At 42.0% G+C, this 17,487-nt stretch overlaps 1 protein-coding gene across 3 annotated transcripts in view; it reads left to right on the top strand.

Moving 5' to 3' along the window:
- IFT88 (intraflagellar transport 88) overlaps nucleotides 1-17,487 on the top strand; it is a 141,777-nt gene that overhangs the window by 14,352 nt on the left and 109,938 nt on the right. For all 3 annotated transcript variants that reach the window (XM_073583056.1, XM_073583055.1, XM_073583057.1), the window contains 2 exons: nucleotides 8,258-8,320; nucleotides 14,625-14,681. In XM_073583056.1, coding sequence (XP_073439157.1) covers nucleotides 8,258-8,320; nucleotides 14,625-14,681 — 120 coding nt within the window. The remainder of the gene's footprint in view (nucleotides 1-8,257; nucleotides 8,321-14,624; nucleotides 14,682-17,487) is intronic.

Raw genomic sequence — 17,487 nt, 5'->3', positions numbered from 1 at the left:
AACATTACAAGGAAATTATATAAATAGATTATTATGGATATATTATCAAAACCTAATTGGTGGGGGTTCATCTCGGGTCACTAGTCCAAGTTCTATAAAATATGTTACCCCAAAACCTGGGAGTAGTACACTCATAGCTTAGGATAAGAAGAGAGTCAAGCACATATATTAAAACATTGAATTTTTATTGAATCAATGCATAAAAGTTAATATATTAAAAACTAGCTGAAGAGCCCGGCGTTGCCTGGGCATAGTAACCAACTGTGGTTAGTTATAACAAATTATAATGATTATATTGCACATAAAAACATTTCACATCATATAGTCAACACTACAGATTTAACTAAACGATTATCCAATAATGATAGTATTTTATTTTCAACTCATTCAAGAGCCTTTTGATAAACAACATGTTTGGTTTTTCCTTTCGGTGCAAAGATGAACAGATTTTTGGCAGTTCCAACTCTTGAACAGATCACGTAAAGTTGACCATGAGAAAAGCATGGAGATTGCAAATCGATCCCTACTACTTTCAAGGACTGTCCCTGAGCCTTGTTAATGGACATTGTAAATAGCAGTTGAACTGGAAACTGGAGGCGTTTAAAATCAAAAAACAAATCAGATGGAATGAGAGGAATTCTTGGAATGAAAATGTCATCTCCTTTTTGCACATCCTGTTTCTGAGCTGTGTATCTAACCCTATCCTGTGTGATAATGTCTGCTGAGCTGTGTACCTAATCCTATCGTGTGTTACTGACTGCTCAGCTGTGTATCTAACCATATCCTGTGTGATACTGACTGCTGCGCCGTGTACCTAATCATATCCTGTGTGATACTGACTGCTGAGCCGTGTATCTAATCCTATCCTGTGTGATACTGGCTGCTGAGCTGTGTATCTAATCCTATCCTGTGTGATACTGACTGCTGAACTGTGTATCTAATCCTATCCTGTGTGATACTGCCTGCTGAGCCATATGTCTAATCCTCTCCTGTGTGATACTGACTGCTGCGCCGTGTACCTAATCATATCCTGTGTGATACTGACTGCTGAGCTGTGTATCTAATCCTATCCTGTGTGATACTGGCTGCTGAGCTGTGTATCTAATCCTATCCTGTGTGATACTGACTGCTGAACTGTGTATCTAATCCTATCCTGTGTGATACTGCCTGCTGAGCCATATGTCTAATCCTCTCCTGTGTGATACTGATTGCTGAGCCGTGTATCTAATCCTATCCTGTGTGATACTGACTGATGAGCCATGTGTCTAATCCTCTCCTGTGTGATACTGCCTGCTGAGCTGTGTATCTATCTAATCCTATCCTGTGTGATACTGACTGCTGAGCCATGTATCTAATCCTATCATACTGGGCTCCCCCTGCAGTCTGTGTCAGAGGGTGGTCTGTGTTGGCACGGTAATAAATTGTGTTATTTCCAGCTTTACAGAAGGACGATAACACCATAGAAATGATAAGAATAATAGGCCTCAGTTACCACAACTGTGTACAAAGAAAACTGTTGCTGATAGCAACCAATCACAGCTCAACTTTCATCTTTTAAACAGCTCTGGGACAGCGTGGCGAGTTTTGAGTGGCGACTTTTGTGTTTCGACTTTTATGTGGCGAGGTTGGTGTATGTGTGGTGAAATGTGTGCTGAGGGTGGTATATGTGTTGAAGCACGTGGTAGTGTGTGGCGCATTTTGTGTGTGTGTTCATATCCCCGTGTGTGGTGAGTATCCCATGTCAGGGCCCCACCTTAGCAACTGTACGGTATATACTGTTTGGCGCCATCGCTCTCATTCTTTAAGTCCCCCTTGTTCACATCTGGCAGCTGTCAATTTGCCTCCAACACTTTTCCTTTCACTTTTTCCCCATTATGTAGATAGGGGCAAAATTCTTTGGTTAATTGGAATGCGTGGGGTTAAAATTTTGCCTCACAACATAGCCCATGACGCTTTCGGGGTCCAGACGTGTGACTGTGCAAAATTTTGTGGCTGTAGCTACAACGGTGCAGATGCCAATCCCGGACATACACACTTACATACATACACACCCACATTGAGCTTTGTATATTAGATGACACAAGTCAAAGAAAATGACTGTAGAACCAAGAAAACATGGTATAGAGCAGTGGTCCCCAACCTTTTTTTGCACAAGCAAGACCATTCTTCCATGGCCCGGCAGGGCGGGGATGGAGGTGTGGCAGGGGTGGGGCTTTGGTCATAAGGGGGCGGGGCTATGGACGGGGTTGTAGTTTAGTAGTGCATACTTATTTAATTACTATAAATACCACAGGGAGGCTATCAATAATAAAGCTCATCCATTAAAGCAATATACAAACCAAAAAGAAAATGGAGCCAGGAGCAATAAATAAAATATAACATTTTTTTATTGCTTTACTCAATAAAATACAATTTTGAGAAAAATTAGTGTGAGAAATACAAAATAAGGGAATCAGCGACACCCAGTTGCCACACACAGGTTTAGGTAATAGTATAAATCGCGATATCTAGACAAAGGCATATGGCAATAACAAAAAAAACCACTCTCTCTATATTATCCCTTAAATACAACGGCACACAATATCCTCTCAGTGTTTTAACATAAAGTGCATAGTGCATAAAAATGGGCCCAAAAATAGGACTGTGCTAAGTATATAAAGAGGATTATATAATCAAACATTCATTATTGCCAGTATCTGAAAGAGATAAAAATATCTGCCAGTGTGAAGAAGGTATATATAATGCGAATAATCCTCAAATGGTAACCTAATAACCGCAGACAGGAAGGCTGTCAGCCGATGTAAAGAGCAATAGATACTGGAAGGGATGGAGCCAAAGATAGATACAGTTGTGGCCAAAAGTATTGACACCCCTGCAATTCTGTCAGATAATACTCAGTTTCTTCCTGAAAATGATTGCAAACACAAATTCTTTGGTATTATTATCTTCATTTAATTTGTCTTAAATGAAAAAACACAAAAAGAATTGTCCTAAAGCCAAATTGGATATAATTCCACACCAAACATAAAAAAGAGGGTGGACAAAAGTATTGGCACTGTTCGAAAAATCATGTGATGCTTCTCTAATTTGTGTAATTAACAGCACCTGTAACTTACCTGTGGCACCTAACAGGTGTTGGCAATAACTAAATCACACTTGCAGCCAGTTGACATGGATTAAAGTTGACTCAACCTCTGTCCTGTGTCCTTGTGTGTACCACATTGAGCATGGAGAAAAGAAAGAAGACCAAAGAACTGTCTGAGGACTTGAGAAACCAAATTGTGAGGAAGCATGAGCAATCTCAAGGCTACAAGTCCATCTCCAAAGACCTGAATGTTCCTGTGTCTACCGTGCGCAGTGTCATCAAGAAGTTTAAAGCCCATGGCACTGTGGCTAACCTCCCTAGATGTGGACGGAAAAGAAAAATTGACAAGAGATTTCAACGCAAGATTGTGCGGATGTTGGATAAAGAACCTCGACTAACATCCAAACAAGTTCAAGCTGCCCTGCAGTCCGAGGGTACAACAGTGTCAACTCGTACTATCCGTCGGCGTCTGAATGAAAAGGGATTGTATGGTAGGAGACCCAGGAAGACCCCACTTCTTACCTCGAGACATAAAAAAGCCAGGCTGGAGTTTGCCAAAACTTACCTGAAAAAGCCTAAAGCGTTTTGCAAGAATGTTCTCTGGTCAGATGAGACAAAAGTAGAGCTTTTTGGGCAAAGGCATCAACATAGAGTTTACAGGAGAATAAAAGAGGCATTCAAAGAAAAGAACATGGTCCCTACAGTCAAACATGGCGGAGGTTCCCTGATGTTTTGGAATTGCTTTGCTGCTTCTGGCACTGGACTGCTTGACCGTGTGCATGGCATTATGAAGTCAGAAAACTACCAACAAATTTTGCAGCATAATGTAGGGCCCAGTGTGAGAAAGCTGGGTCTCCCTCAGAGGTCATGGGTCTTCCAGCAGGACAATGACCCAAAACACACTTCAAAAAGCACTAGAAAATGGTTTGCGAGAAAGCACTGGAGACTTCTAAGGTGGCCAGCAATGAGTCCAGACCTGAATCCCATAGAACACCTGTGGAGAGATCTAAAAATGGCAGTTTGGAGAAGGCACCCTTCAAATATCAGGGACCTGGAGCAGTTTGCCAAAGAAGAATGGTCTAAAATTCCAGCAGAGCATTGTAACAAACTCATTGATGGTTACCGGAAGCGGTTGGTCGCAGTTATTTTGGCTAAAGGTTGTGCAACCAAGTATTAGGCTGAGGGTGCCAATACTTTTGTCTGGCCCATTTTTGGAGTTTTGTGTGAAATGATCAATGTTTTGCTTTTTGCTTCATTCTCTTTTGTGTTTTTTCATTTAAGACAAATTAAATGAAGATAATAATACCAAAGAATTTGTGTTTGCAATCATTTTCAGGAAGAAACTGAGTATTATCTGTCAAAATTGCAGGGGTGTCAATACTTTTGGCCACAACTGTAAATGCCAAAGAATCAATAATAAGTATATGAGCAAGTACCAACCTATCTGTAGTGTGGACTGCGGGACCCCTACGCGAGTTTCGCTTCTTGCTTCTTCGGGGGGGGGGGCAATTGGGTGTCGCTGATTCCCTTATTTTGTATTTCTCACACTAATTTTTCTCAAAATTGTATTTTATTGAGTATAACAATAAAAAATCTTATATTTTATTTATTGCTCCTGGCTCCATTTTCTTTTTGTGCTGAGCTGTGTATCTAATCCAATCCTGTGTGATACTGTCTGCTGAGCTGTGTATCTATTCTTATTCTGTGTGATACTGACTGCTGAGCTGTGTATGTAATCCTATCCTGTGTGATACTGTCTGCTGAGCCGTGTATCTAATCCTATCCTGTGTAATACTGACTGCTGAGCTGTGTATCGAATCCTATCCTGTGTGATACTGACTGCTGAGCCGTGTATCTAATCCTATTCTGTGTGATACTGGGCTCCTCCTGCAGTCTGTGTCAGAGGGTGGTCTGTGTTGGCACGGTAATAAATTGTGTTATTTCCAGCTTTACAAAAGGACGATAACACCATAGAAATGATAAAAATAATAGGCAAAATTGTTTGGTGAATTGTAACGCGCAGGGTTAAAATTTCGCCTCACAACATAGCCTATGACGCTCTCGGGGTCCTGATGTGTGACTGCAAAATTTTGTGGCTGTAGCTGCGACGGTGCAGATGCCAATCCCGGACATACACACATACATACAGTTGTGGCCAAAAGTATTGACACCCCTGCAATTCTGTCAGATAATACTCAGTTTCTTCCTGAAAATGATTGCAAACACAAATTCTTTGGTATTATTATCTTCATTTAATTTGTCTTAAATGAAAACACACAAAAGAGAATGAAGCAAAAAGCAAAACATTGATCATTTTACACAAAACTCCAAAAATGGGCCATAAAAAAGTATTGGCACCCTCAGCCTAATACTTGGTTGCACAACCTTTAGCCAAAATAACTGCGACCAACCGCTTCCGGTAACCATCAATGAGTTTCTTACAATGCTCTGCTGGAATTTTAGACCATTCTTCTTTGGCAAACTGCTCCAGGTCCCTGATATTAGAAGGGTGCCTTCTCCAAACTGCCATTTTTAGATCTCTCCACAGGTGTTCTAGGGGATTCAGGTCTGGACTCATTGCTGGCCACCTTTAGAAGTCTCCAGTGCTTTCTCGCAAACCATTTTCTAGTGCTTTTTGAAGTGTGTTTTGGGTCATTGTCCTGCTAGAAGACCCATGACCTCTGAGCGAGACCCAGCTTTCTCACACTGGGCCCTAAATTATGCTGCAAAATTTGTTGGTAGTCTTCTGACTTCATAATGCCATGCTCACGGTCAAGCAGTCCAGTGCCAGAGGCAGCAAAGCAACCCCAAAACATCAGGGAACCTCCGCCATGTTTGACTGTAGGGACCGTGTTTATTTCTTTGAATGCCTCTTTTTTTCTCCTGTAAACTCTATGTTGATGCCTTTGCCCAAAAAGCTCTACTTTTGTCTCATCTGACCAGAGAACATTCTTCCAAAACGTTTTAGGCTTTTTCAGGTAAGTTTTGGCAAACTCCAGCCTGGCTTTTTTATGTCTCGGGGTAAGAAGTGGGGTCTTCCTGGGTCTCCTACCATACAGTCCCTTTTCATTCAGACGCCGACGGATAGTACGGGTTGACACTGTTGTACCCTCGGACTGCAGGGCAGCTTGAACTTGTTTGGATGTTAGTCGAGGTTCTTTATCCAACATCCGCACAATCTTGCGTTGAAATCTCTTGTCAATTTTTCTTTTCCGTCCACATCTAGGGAGGTTAGCCACAGTGCCATGGGCTTTAAACTTCTTGATGACACTGCGCACGGTAGACACAGGAACATTCAGGTCTTTGGAGATGGACTTGTAGCCTTGAGATTGCTCATGCTTTCTCACAATTTGGTTTCTCAAGTCCTCAGACAGTTATTTGGTCTTCTTTCTTTTCTCCATGCTCAATGTGGTACACACAAGGACACAGGACAGAGGTTGAGTCAACTTTAATCCATGTCAACTGGCTGCAAGTGTGATTTAGTTATTGCCAACACCTGTTAGGTACCACAGGTAAGTTACAGGTGCTATTAATTACACAAATTAGAGAAGCATCACATGATTTTTCGAACAGTGCCAATACTTTTGTCCACCCTCTTTTTTATGTTTGGTGTGGAATTATATCCAATTTGGCTTTAGGACAATTCTTTTTGTATTTTTTCATTTTAAGGCAAATTAAATGAAGATAATAATACCAAAGAATTTGTGTTTGCAATCATTTTCAGGAAGAAACTGAGTATTAGCTGACAGAATTGCAGGGGTGTCAATACTTTTGGCCACCACTGTATGTCCCTCACTAATAATGTTAGTAGTGTATGTGTGTAAAATATTGAAGCTGGAGGTGTTAAATTAAAGGATTAATTAACGGAAAAAACTTGCGTGGGCTCCCGCTCAATTTTCTCCACCAGAGAGGGCAAGCCAGTAACTGAGGGCAGATATTAATAGCCTAGAGAGGGACAATTGTTTTTGATCCCCCGGCTTAAAAAAATCTGCCTCTAGCCACCCCAGAAATGGCGCACCTGTAAGATGCGCCAATTCTGGCACTTACCCTCTCTCTTCCCATTGCCCTGTAGAGGATGGCATATGGGGTAATAAGGAGTTAATGTTACCTTGCTATTGTAGGGTGACATTAAGCCTGATTAATAATGGAGAGGTGTCAGTAAGACACCTACCCATTATTAAGCCACTAATCTAAAATGGTTAAAAAACACACACATTAAGAATAAAGTAAATAATCACACATTTTTTTACCATCTTTATTTAACTCCCAATCCATTCAAAGCCATTGTTCTCCTGTAACAAAATTCAAAATAAAAAAGCAACAATATCCCATACCTGTCCGCCGTACAGTCAAGTCCCACGCCCCAATCCATCTTAAGTGGTTAAATAGTTTACAACCGGGACCGGTGCTAATGCGACCGACCCGGCTGTAAACCACGGAGGAATGAAGGAAAAGCTGCATGCGCAGCCTCCCCGCCTGACTGGAGATGAACTGATTAGCGTGGGAAAGTTTCTGAACGTTTTCCCACCCTGTCAGTTCACCGCGGGTCAGGCGAGGAGTCAGCGCAACCTCACTGACGTCAGCAATTTCCTCTGCACATATAATACAGGTGAGAAAAAAACGGATGATGGGAGCTCCCCCTTAGAATTACATTGTTCCGAGTGCTATGCGATTTTTTTTCTCGCATAGCACTCGCCCGTATTTATGTCTAGTGTGACTCCGGCCTTAAGCAGCATTAAACTTGTTCATAGTCGTGTCCTTGCTGTATGTCAGTGTGCACAAGTTTCTGCATGTTTCAGAATTGCTAAATTCAGCAAATAATTCATGAATTCATATAAATGGACACCACTTGTTCAAATGATGAAGAATAAGGGAAGGGAAAAGGGGGGAGGATGTGAATTAAAATTTAACTTTTAATAATCAACAGTTAAAATTAACAAAATATCTTGCTACAGTTATCTATTATATAAAACCAATGGCGTAATAAATTGCCAGATTTATTAAACAAAATTCTCAGTATAGTCCCATAGATGACCGTGAATAATTTTTTGTCAGTCTATATGTAATAATGGCCTATGATAATTGTGAAAATTAATTTGCAAAAAAAATACTGAAACTCAGAAATAACGTCAACAATTTTAACATTTTTTTTCTCTCTTTCTGTCTTTTAAGGATTTAGATAACGATGTGGCCTTTCAGCAGGCTGTCAAGACAAGTCATGGACGGAGACCTCCGGTATGATGCGTTTCACCTCTATCATCTCAGTTTTGAATACATTTGCTAATAGAAACCTTGCAAACTCTTTCTGCAGTGATGCGCAAGTTCAATGGTTGTGTCGAAGTAGCTATTGAGGGAGGGCCAAATTAACCCTTCACGGTTGACCAAGTGATTTCCAAATTAATCCACAAAATGTTGCTAGCAACTGAGAATGACCAGACGGAGACGTGTGCCTCTGAATGGGAGGATCAAGGCAGATCACTAACCCCGTTTATTATGTCACCTTTTTTATTGTGTTTTGCTTAATTATGCAAAGTACATAGCTACCAATAGCATCGTCGTAACACATTTACTTTTTAAGCCAATAGTATTGCAAGAAAACCGGAAACTACATTTATGTCCATATCTACGTAGCATAGAGAATAGAACAATAGCACATTCTTCAGGGTCTCATATCTTGTCCGGACTGGGACAGTCTGGTTTTATTACAGCCGTGAACTTTACTTCCAAAATTTAACTCGTAAACAACAAAATGGCGTCGCAAGCACAAAAATGGAGTCTTTGAGAACAAGACATCCCGTACATCTGAATACTGTACTTCACAATCCCCCCTAGATAAATTTTGTTAACTAATATGCAGCATCAGAGGTGAGGGGTACTGGTCTTCACATGGCTGATACCGTGTTATCAGTCATGGCTGTTGCGGTGCACCCATCCCCCCTGTATACTGCAATTTAGTAATAACAATTTTTGATAACGGTGGTGGTGATCTTTTGAAGGTAGCCATGCGCTTGGCTTCAACATCTTCGAGTAACCTTTTGAGATCGGTGTAGAGAAGAGCAGGGGCGACGACGCCTTTGGTATCATCATTAGCTGTCCTAGTGCAGAATTTCCAAATACATACAGAAATACACCAAAGAACAAGTTTTAGTATCACGTATACAACAAGGATACAGGCAGCAATGTGTAACAAGCTTTGTAAGATCCCACCTATCCAGCCCCCCAATTCCCTTAAACCAATTGGCTGGATTGAGAAAGGAGAAGGTGTCTGACCACCAACTGTCCCTTATTACGATCATTGTCTTTATCATATTGATCTCTGAGTCTTTGAATGTCTTCTAACTTTAACTTCTACCAATAATAATATGGAAAATACGAAAAACCAAAACATTATGCCCCCTTTATTTGCTATTGGCTTGTTGGGTGATGAGGAGAACTTGATAGGGACCGTCATACAAGGGTTCTAGTCCATGCTTTCTGACATGCCTTTTCACGACTACAAAATCACCAGGCTTCAGATTATGACAGATGTCGGTTTCTGCTGAATCTGGAAGAGAAAAAGAAACTAGAGCATGGGTGTTAGCAAGATTTTTACTAAGCTGAATAACATATTGAACAGCACAGTCAGTTTCTTCTGATAACTGCTGAGGCTGGAAATTTGCAAGTGGGGGCCTAGCACCAAACAATATCTCATATGGGGATAAGCCATGTTTTGCAATAGGGGTAGTATGAATGTGCTATAGTACAATGGGTAGGAGCTCTGGCCATGGAGCCGTAGTCTCCTGCATCATTTTGGTCAATTGTCCCCTCAGTGTCCCGTTCAGCCTCTCAACTTTCCCACTGGATTGTGGGTGGTACGGAGTATGGAGGGTTACAGTGGATCCAAGCATTGTCAGAACTTCTTGGTACACATGAGAAAAAAAAAGGCTGGACCTTGATCACTTTCAACAACTTCTGGAACCCCATATCTGCATATGACTTCCATCACCAGTTTCTTCGCTGTGGTTTTTGCAGTCATGTTGGTAACAGAGAATGCTTCCGGCCAACTGGAGAACATGTCAACAACAACCAAACAGTATTCATACCTTCCAGACTTAGGTAACGTGATATGGTCCACCTGGAGCCGTTGGAAAGGATAGTCGGGCTTAGCAAGTTGCTTCGGGGGTACACGTTGAAGTTGACTGGGATTGCAAGTCTGACAGATATTACAGGCACGGTTGAGCACTGTCAAAACTGTTGAAATTCCTGGGGCCCAGTAGAATTTTTGCACCAGTGCGAGGGCATGATTCTTTCCTCGATGTGTAGGCCCATGTGCCCATGTGGCAATAGCAGGGTACATCCGCTTAGGGAGACACACGAGTTGGTCCTTTTTCCAGAGACCATTATCCATACGTGCCCCATCTTCCATTGCTTCACCTCTTCCTTTGGAGACATTCTCTGCATCGTCATTAAGCGGTCTCGCGGGGTCCGACAGAAAACTTTAGTCTGTTGTAGATCATCAGGTTCTTGTAGGGTCAGTGCTTCTTGTAACTGTTTACGCTGAGAGCATGTGGTCACCATAGCTGGTATGGTTGGATCAACGGGTAAAAGAGCAGCGGCTTTTGCTTTCATATCCGCAAATGCGTTGCCAACAGTCTGTGGACTGTTCCTGGGACCGTGCGCCTTAACTTTGATAATGGCCACCTGAGTAGGTAATTTGATCGAATCCATGAGGGTTTTAACAGCTTCAGCATTTTTCACTGGGGTTCCGGCAGTAGTAATAAACCCTCGATTGGCCCATAGAGCCCCAAAATCATGAGCAATACCAAATGCATACCGTGAATCCGTGTATATATTAGCCCGTCTGTTCTTTGCCAAAATACATGCAGTAGACAAAGCCTGAAGTTCTGCTTCTTGTGCTGACTGTGAGGGCGGGAGCACAGCTGCGTGCACTACAGTGTCCTCTGTGGTAACAGCATATCTGGTGTGGAATCTACCAAACTCGTCAGGATATCTTGAACCATCTGTGTATAACACCAGATCGGGATTTGGAAGTGGATTCTCACTGACATTTGGTGGAGTAGCTGTTTCTTCAGTCAGAAGTTGGGAACAATCATGTTGGAGATAATCCTCATCACTGCCATCTTTCTTGGGGACCGGCAGTAAAGTAGCGGGGTTGATTGTGGTACAGCGATGTAACTTGACATAGTCAGACAAAAGGAGTGAACACTGCAGCTGTAAGTGTCATTGCACAGTCAAATGTCTTGGTTGCTGAATTGTCAGTATTGCTGCAATGTCATGCGGGGCAAAAATGTGCGTTTCATATCCAAGAAAACGTTGGAGTTCAGCTTCATCTTTTGGGAAAGAAAGGGAGCTGATAGCTATTTTTCTTTCTTCTGTGAGGTGTCTGACACCCTGAAGGAGACAGTGACCTAAGAATATCACTTGACCAAGGCAGAACAGATGTTTCGAGGCCGAAACCTGACAGTTGAGTGGTGCCAGATGCTTGAGGAGGCTAATAGTGGCAGCAATGGCTTCCTGCTCCGTCCGTGCACACAACAAAAAATCATCCACATACTGAAGGAGCGTAACCTGAGGGTGATCTAACTGCCAGGGCAAGAGACATTCGCTCATATTTTTTGCAAACTGGTTGGGACTGTTTTGGGCCCCTTGTGGCATAACTGTCCATGTTAACTGTCGTTCCTAATAAGTGAATGCAAACAGAAACTGGCAATCTGGGTGTAACGGAATGCTAAAGAAGGCATTGGTAAGGTCGATGACTGTAAACCAAGCAGCATCCTGGGGTATTTGGGACAAAAGAGTATGTGGATTAGGCACCACTGGAGTTTCCAGAACAGTAGCTGCATTAACTGCCCGTAGATCTTGTACCAGCCGGTACACAGGGGGCTGGCCAGGCGGGGTCCTTTTCTTAACGGGAAACAAGGGCGTATTACATAGAGAAACACAGGGTGCCAGAGCACCGTTATCAAGTAACGTTTGTATTTGTCCCTGAAGGCCCCGCTCCTGATCATGTTTCAAAGGATATTGATGGACTTTGGGAAAAGGGACACCAGGTTTGAGAAACACTTTTACTTGTTCTACAGGCATTTTCCCTATCTCATTTGGCCCTTTTGACTAAAGTTTAGATGGTATCTCTGAGAGGTATGGGGTGAGTCGTTGATCCTCAGGCAATATTGGGGGTGGATCTGGGCCTATCAGGGCCATCATAACTGTGGGAAGGGCATGCAAAATACAGATTTCCTCACTGTCTTCATCTGCATAAGGATTATGTAACGTAAGAACCATCTGACCATCATCTTGGAATTGTATTCTGGAGCGGAACTGTGATAATAAATCTGCCCCCAGTAAATTTACTGGACATGTGGGAGAGATTACGAACTGAGCAGTAACCTCGGGGAAAGGTCCCACAGGGATGGGTTTTGTAAGAGTATGTTTATTGGGTCTGCCATCTACTCCGATTAAAACAGCGGGGGTATGACATTCTCTCTGAAAGTGACCAAGTCGGCCACAGCGCCAGCATCGCAGACGAGAATTGGCACGGCTGATCTGGGGAGTAAGGTTCCCAGTCATAGGATTGGGAGAGATTTTGGAGTAGGGAGCTGAAGTTGTGTATGGTTGGAGCGCGGGAGCTGGAGTTTGCTGTGTGCCACTTATAAGGAAGAGCTATGTGCCTGCAGCTGCGGTGGGGGCTGAGATTGGAGGGGGAAGCGGTGGGGGCTGTAACTACTGCATCTGCTGGTTTTGTTTTGTTTTCTTTCCCTGCTTATACAGAGCGGGTTAAATTCTTCTGAAAACTTTTTTTTCTTCTTTTAATGCATCGTCCGGAGTCTTTCTGGCACGTTACTCTGTCACTTTCTCAGTTCCACAGTCACTTTCTTGCACCACAAAACATCCATTCCTTGTCATAATAATAGACAATTTTCCTTATTCAACATAGCAGTAACAGAAACAATCAGAATTCACTTCCTCTGTTCTTCCTAACACCTTCGTCACATAATTCATGTGCCAAGCCACAGAATTCTTCTTTTTCTTCCACGGAAACAGGATTCTCTCCTTTAGAGCTAAATATCCTTACTTCAGTTGTGCACAGTACTGGAGCGGCCGGCCGTTCAGTCTGTTCCACTGGGTCTATCCCCCTCTGAGATGCCCAAAATTCCAACGCGGTACTCAGTGAAAGGAGGAGGGCGTCTCAGACTATTCCTCCGGACACCTCTGGTTATATGTATGTGTGTGTGTGTGTGTGTGTGTGTGTGTGTATATATATATATATATATATATATATATTATATATAAACCTGAGTTGCGTATCCTACCCAATCTTCCATCACCTCACCACGCCCGATTCTAACAGTGATCAGGATTTCAGGATATTTTGACTATAAGGAGAGCCACAATCACTGGTCAATCCGGGGTGTCCGTCCCTTATGAGGTACGGTTCGAACATTGGGCCCCCAACGGGATTGCACCTCTATATGATTCCACCCAAGAATCACCCCACCATCAAGGACAAACCTCAGATCCTCTTTGCAGTAACAAGCACAGGAAAACCACACCAACGGTCAGTCTGAACAGTATAACTGCCAACTTACTGTGGTTGTCGTGGAGGATGATCAGTCCCAATTTTCCAGTGCCTGTGTCCGGTCCGAGGGTCCTTTGTCTTGTTGTCCTCCAGGGGCAGTGGAGAACCTATTCGAGGGCCCCACGTTGGGCAGCCAGCTGTCGAGGTAGCTATTGAGGGAGGGCCAAATTAACCCTTCACGGTTGACCAAGTGATTTCCAAATTAATCCACAAAATGTTGCTAGCAACTGAGAATGACTAGACGGAGACGTGTGCCTCTGTATGGGAGGATCAAGGCAGATCACTAACCCTGTTTATTATGTCACCTTTTTTATAGTATTTTGCTTAATTATGCAAAATACATAGTTACCAATAGCATCATCGTGACACATTTACTTTATAAGCCAATAGTATTGCAAGAAAACCGGAAACTACATTTATGTCCATATCTATGTAGCATAGAGAGTAGAACAATAGCACATTCTTCAGGGTCTCATATCTCATGTCTTGTTCGGACTGGGACAGTCTGGTTTTATTACAGCCGTGAACTTTCCCTTAGTTACAAAATTTAACTGGTAAACAACAAAATGGCGTCGCAAGCACAAAAATGGAGTCTTTGAGAACAAGAGGTCCCGTACATCTGAATACTGTACTTCACAGTTGTAGGCAGCTCAAAGCACCCAAGGCTCACTCATGCTTAACAGGGTGTTTCATCGGGACAACCTCTTTTAGACTGATGTCAACTTAGCCATCCGCTGTTATCTGCAGAGTTAGCTAGGTAATATAAAGGGGTCCTACATGAAGAACCCACCACCATAGCATCCATATTCATACACACATTTGGAAGGGACTTAACACGCATGTAATAAAACGCATATGGGCAATACCAGAATGTGAAAAAGTATTGACAGATAAGTAACGAGTGGTGTCTGATTTATTTATTTTTCCCATTATTGTAACACGTCTGTTTTATTTGATTCTTAGATTACAGCCAAAGTACCAGGAACCGCGTTAGCCCGTCCCCTGGGAACTGGATTTGCCGTAAGAATTTTTTTTTTTGCGGTCAGATAATGTCTAGCTTTTTCAGTCTGCCATGGATCAGGTACTGCAATAAATGATGTGTACAACTAAAGGTAAGATCTGAATGCAGATCTCATTATGATAGGCCATCAATATTACAGTATATCAGGGAGGACCTGGCTCTTGGCACCCCCCGCTCACTCTGGTGAGTGCCACGACCCTTTCATTGTGTAGAAAGTTGTGTTCTAGACTTTTTTACAGGGGTTGTCTACTACTCAGACAACACTTTCTCATTCACTATATTTCTATCATGTAAAAATAATAGTATCCATACTCACCTCAGGTGATGGTGCCAGCAGTGTCACTGCCTGCTCTTACAGGGCTCCTGTGACTATTCACTTGAGCCTGCAATCAGCAGCCACTTCCCTCTCACTTCCTTTGGATGTAGCTGACACCCAGAAGAATTCAGAGAGCTGCAGCAGCTCTAAGTCCTTCCAGGTGTTAGTTTCATATGAAGGAACTAAGGCAGAAGCAACCGCTAATTGGCTGCAGAGTTCACGTATCATAATGTTACACAAACCCTGGGAGAGCAGGCCCTGACATCGCTGGAAAGGTGCCCCGCACCATAGCGGAGTTTAGCTGTTATTATTCTACATAGGGAAACTTTGGTGATTGAGAAAGGGTTGTCCGAGTAGTGGGCAACCCCTTTAAACAAAGCTACACGAAGCTTAAAACTTCTATATGAGAGTAACGCTGGTTTCACAGTCCAGGGAATCACTGACCATTTCTGCAAAAAGAAAGGCTTGACAGAACAGACTATCCAAATCAAGGCACATTATTTATTGCCCTTTTCCACTGTGGACAAAAAATGAGGACCTATTAATTCTATTCCCTAATGGGGTATGTGAAGCTAGGGGTTTTAAAGTGGACAACCACTTTAGGGGAAAAAATCTGTAAAAAAAACAAAGCAAATGTAATGCGATATTGAAATTTATATGAGATGAGAACACATCGCTATATGGCTGCTTCTTTACCTCTTCACAGCATATGATGTACAGTTGTGTCATATGTCGTGTCACTGCCTTTGATGCAGGCCCACACACCTAGCCCTCAACTTTCTTGGCAGATGATGGCTGATTTAATTAGCCATCATGTGCCTCTAACAACTGCTGGTGCAGCGGAGCTCTGCCTGCACCTCTTAACCTGTTAAATGCTGTTGTCAAAGCAACATTTAACACGTGCCGGAAGGGGAGCGTGTAATTCCTCCCTCCCGTGACGTCATTGCGGTGCACCGATGGGTTGCCATGACAGCCAGGGGTCTGCTGAATACCCCTGTACCTGTCATGACAATTCTCCTGTGAAAGCCAGCCTGTAGCTGGTGTTCATAGGAGATCGTGATTTTCTCTATACATAGCAGTGCTCATGTACTGCTATGTATAGCACAGGCGATCGGACGATCTCGGCTATAAGTCCCCTAAGAGGACTATTAAATACTGTGTGTCCATAAAGTCATGGTGCACATTTGTCCAGTCACAGGAAACCAACAAAAGACGATAGAAATGTGATATCTGCACCAAATAAAATGAAAACCCTTCCAGTTTCTGAAGGATAATGTGGCAGCATGTGCACATGCGCAGATGATGACGTAACACCGTGTAAACAGACGTTATTCACTCTGTTACACCACACATCCCACCCGTGTGTGGCAAGAACTTCACTATTGTTTGGATGTGTGTAGGGTAACAAATGGAGCCCACATCGAACTGCACTGAATAGGTATGAAACTGGGAGAGCTTCTCTTTTATTTGGAGCAGATTTCACATTTCTATCATCTTTTGTTGCTTTCCAGTGACTGATCAAAAGTGCACCACGATGTTACGGGCACACTGTATAGTAAAAAGTGTGTGTGGGGGGGAGTATTTAAAAATCTGAAAAAATTAAAATCACCGCTTTTGCTGCATTAAAAGTAAAACAAAAAAAATAAAAATTAAAACACATGTATTTGGTATCTCTGTGTTCGCAAAAGTCCGATCTATCAAAATATAAAATAATCTGAACCGTTGATGACTTAACGAGAAGAAAATGAAAAACATCTCAGTCACATTTTTTTTGGCCACCACAACTTTGCCATAAGATGCGATCAAAACATTATACCTACCCCAAAATGGTATCCGTAAAAATGTCATCTCAGGGCGCAAAAAAATAAGCCATTAAACAGAACTATATCCCGAAAAATGAAAGTCTTATGGCTCTCAGAGAATGGCGACACAAGCAAAATTTGTAAAAAAAATAAATAAATAATAGTAAAAAAAATTCTGAATTTTTTCACCACTTAAATGAAAAAAAAACAAAAAAAAAACTATACAGGTTTAATATCTGCATACGCATACTGAGCTGCAGAATCATATTGGCAGGTCAGTATTACCTATAAAGTAGTGAACATGGCAAATAAAAAAAAAATATATAGATATATATATATAGATATATAGATATATATATATATATATATATATATATATATATATATATATATGTGTATGTATATATATATATATATATGCACTTTTTTTTCATAATTTCAAAGCATTTGGAATTTTTTTTCCTGTGCATCTAATGATAAAATGAATGATCTTATTCAAAAGTCCAACTCGGCTCGCAAAAGCAACCCCTTATACAGCTACCTGGACTGAAAAATAAAAAGTCATGACTCTTGGAAAATGGGGAGGAAAAATGGAAAACCGCTCAGGGGTGAAAGGGTTAAACTACATAGTTTTGCGGAAAATTCCTACAAAGGCTCATGACGTAGATTTTCTTATAAAATATTCAA

Source organism: Dendrobates tinctorius, unplaced genomic scaffold (genome assembly GCF_039654945.1).
Source record: "Dendrobates tinctorius isolate UK_male_01 unplaced genomic scaffold, ASM3965494v1 ptg000075l, whole genome shotgun sequence".
NCBI classification, from domain to species: domain Eukaryota; kingdom Metazoa; phylum Chordata; class Amphibia; order Anura; family Dendrobatidae; genus Dendrobates; species Dendrobates tinctorius.
Note: the sequence above shows the minus strand (reverse complement) of the source record. Positions and strands in the feature narration are given on the sequence as shown.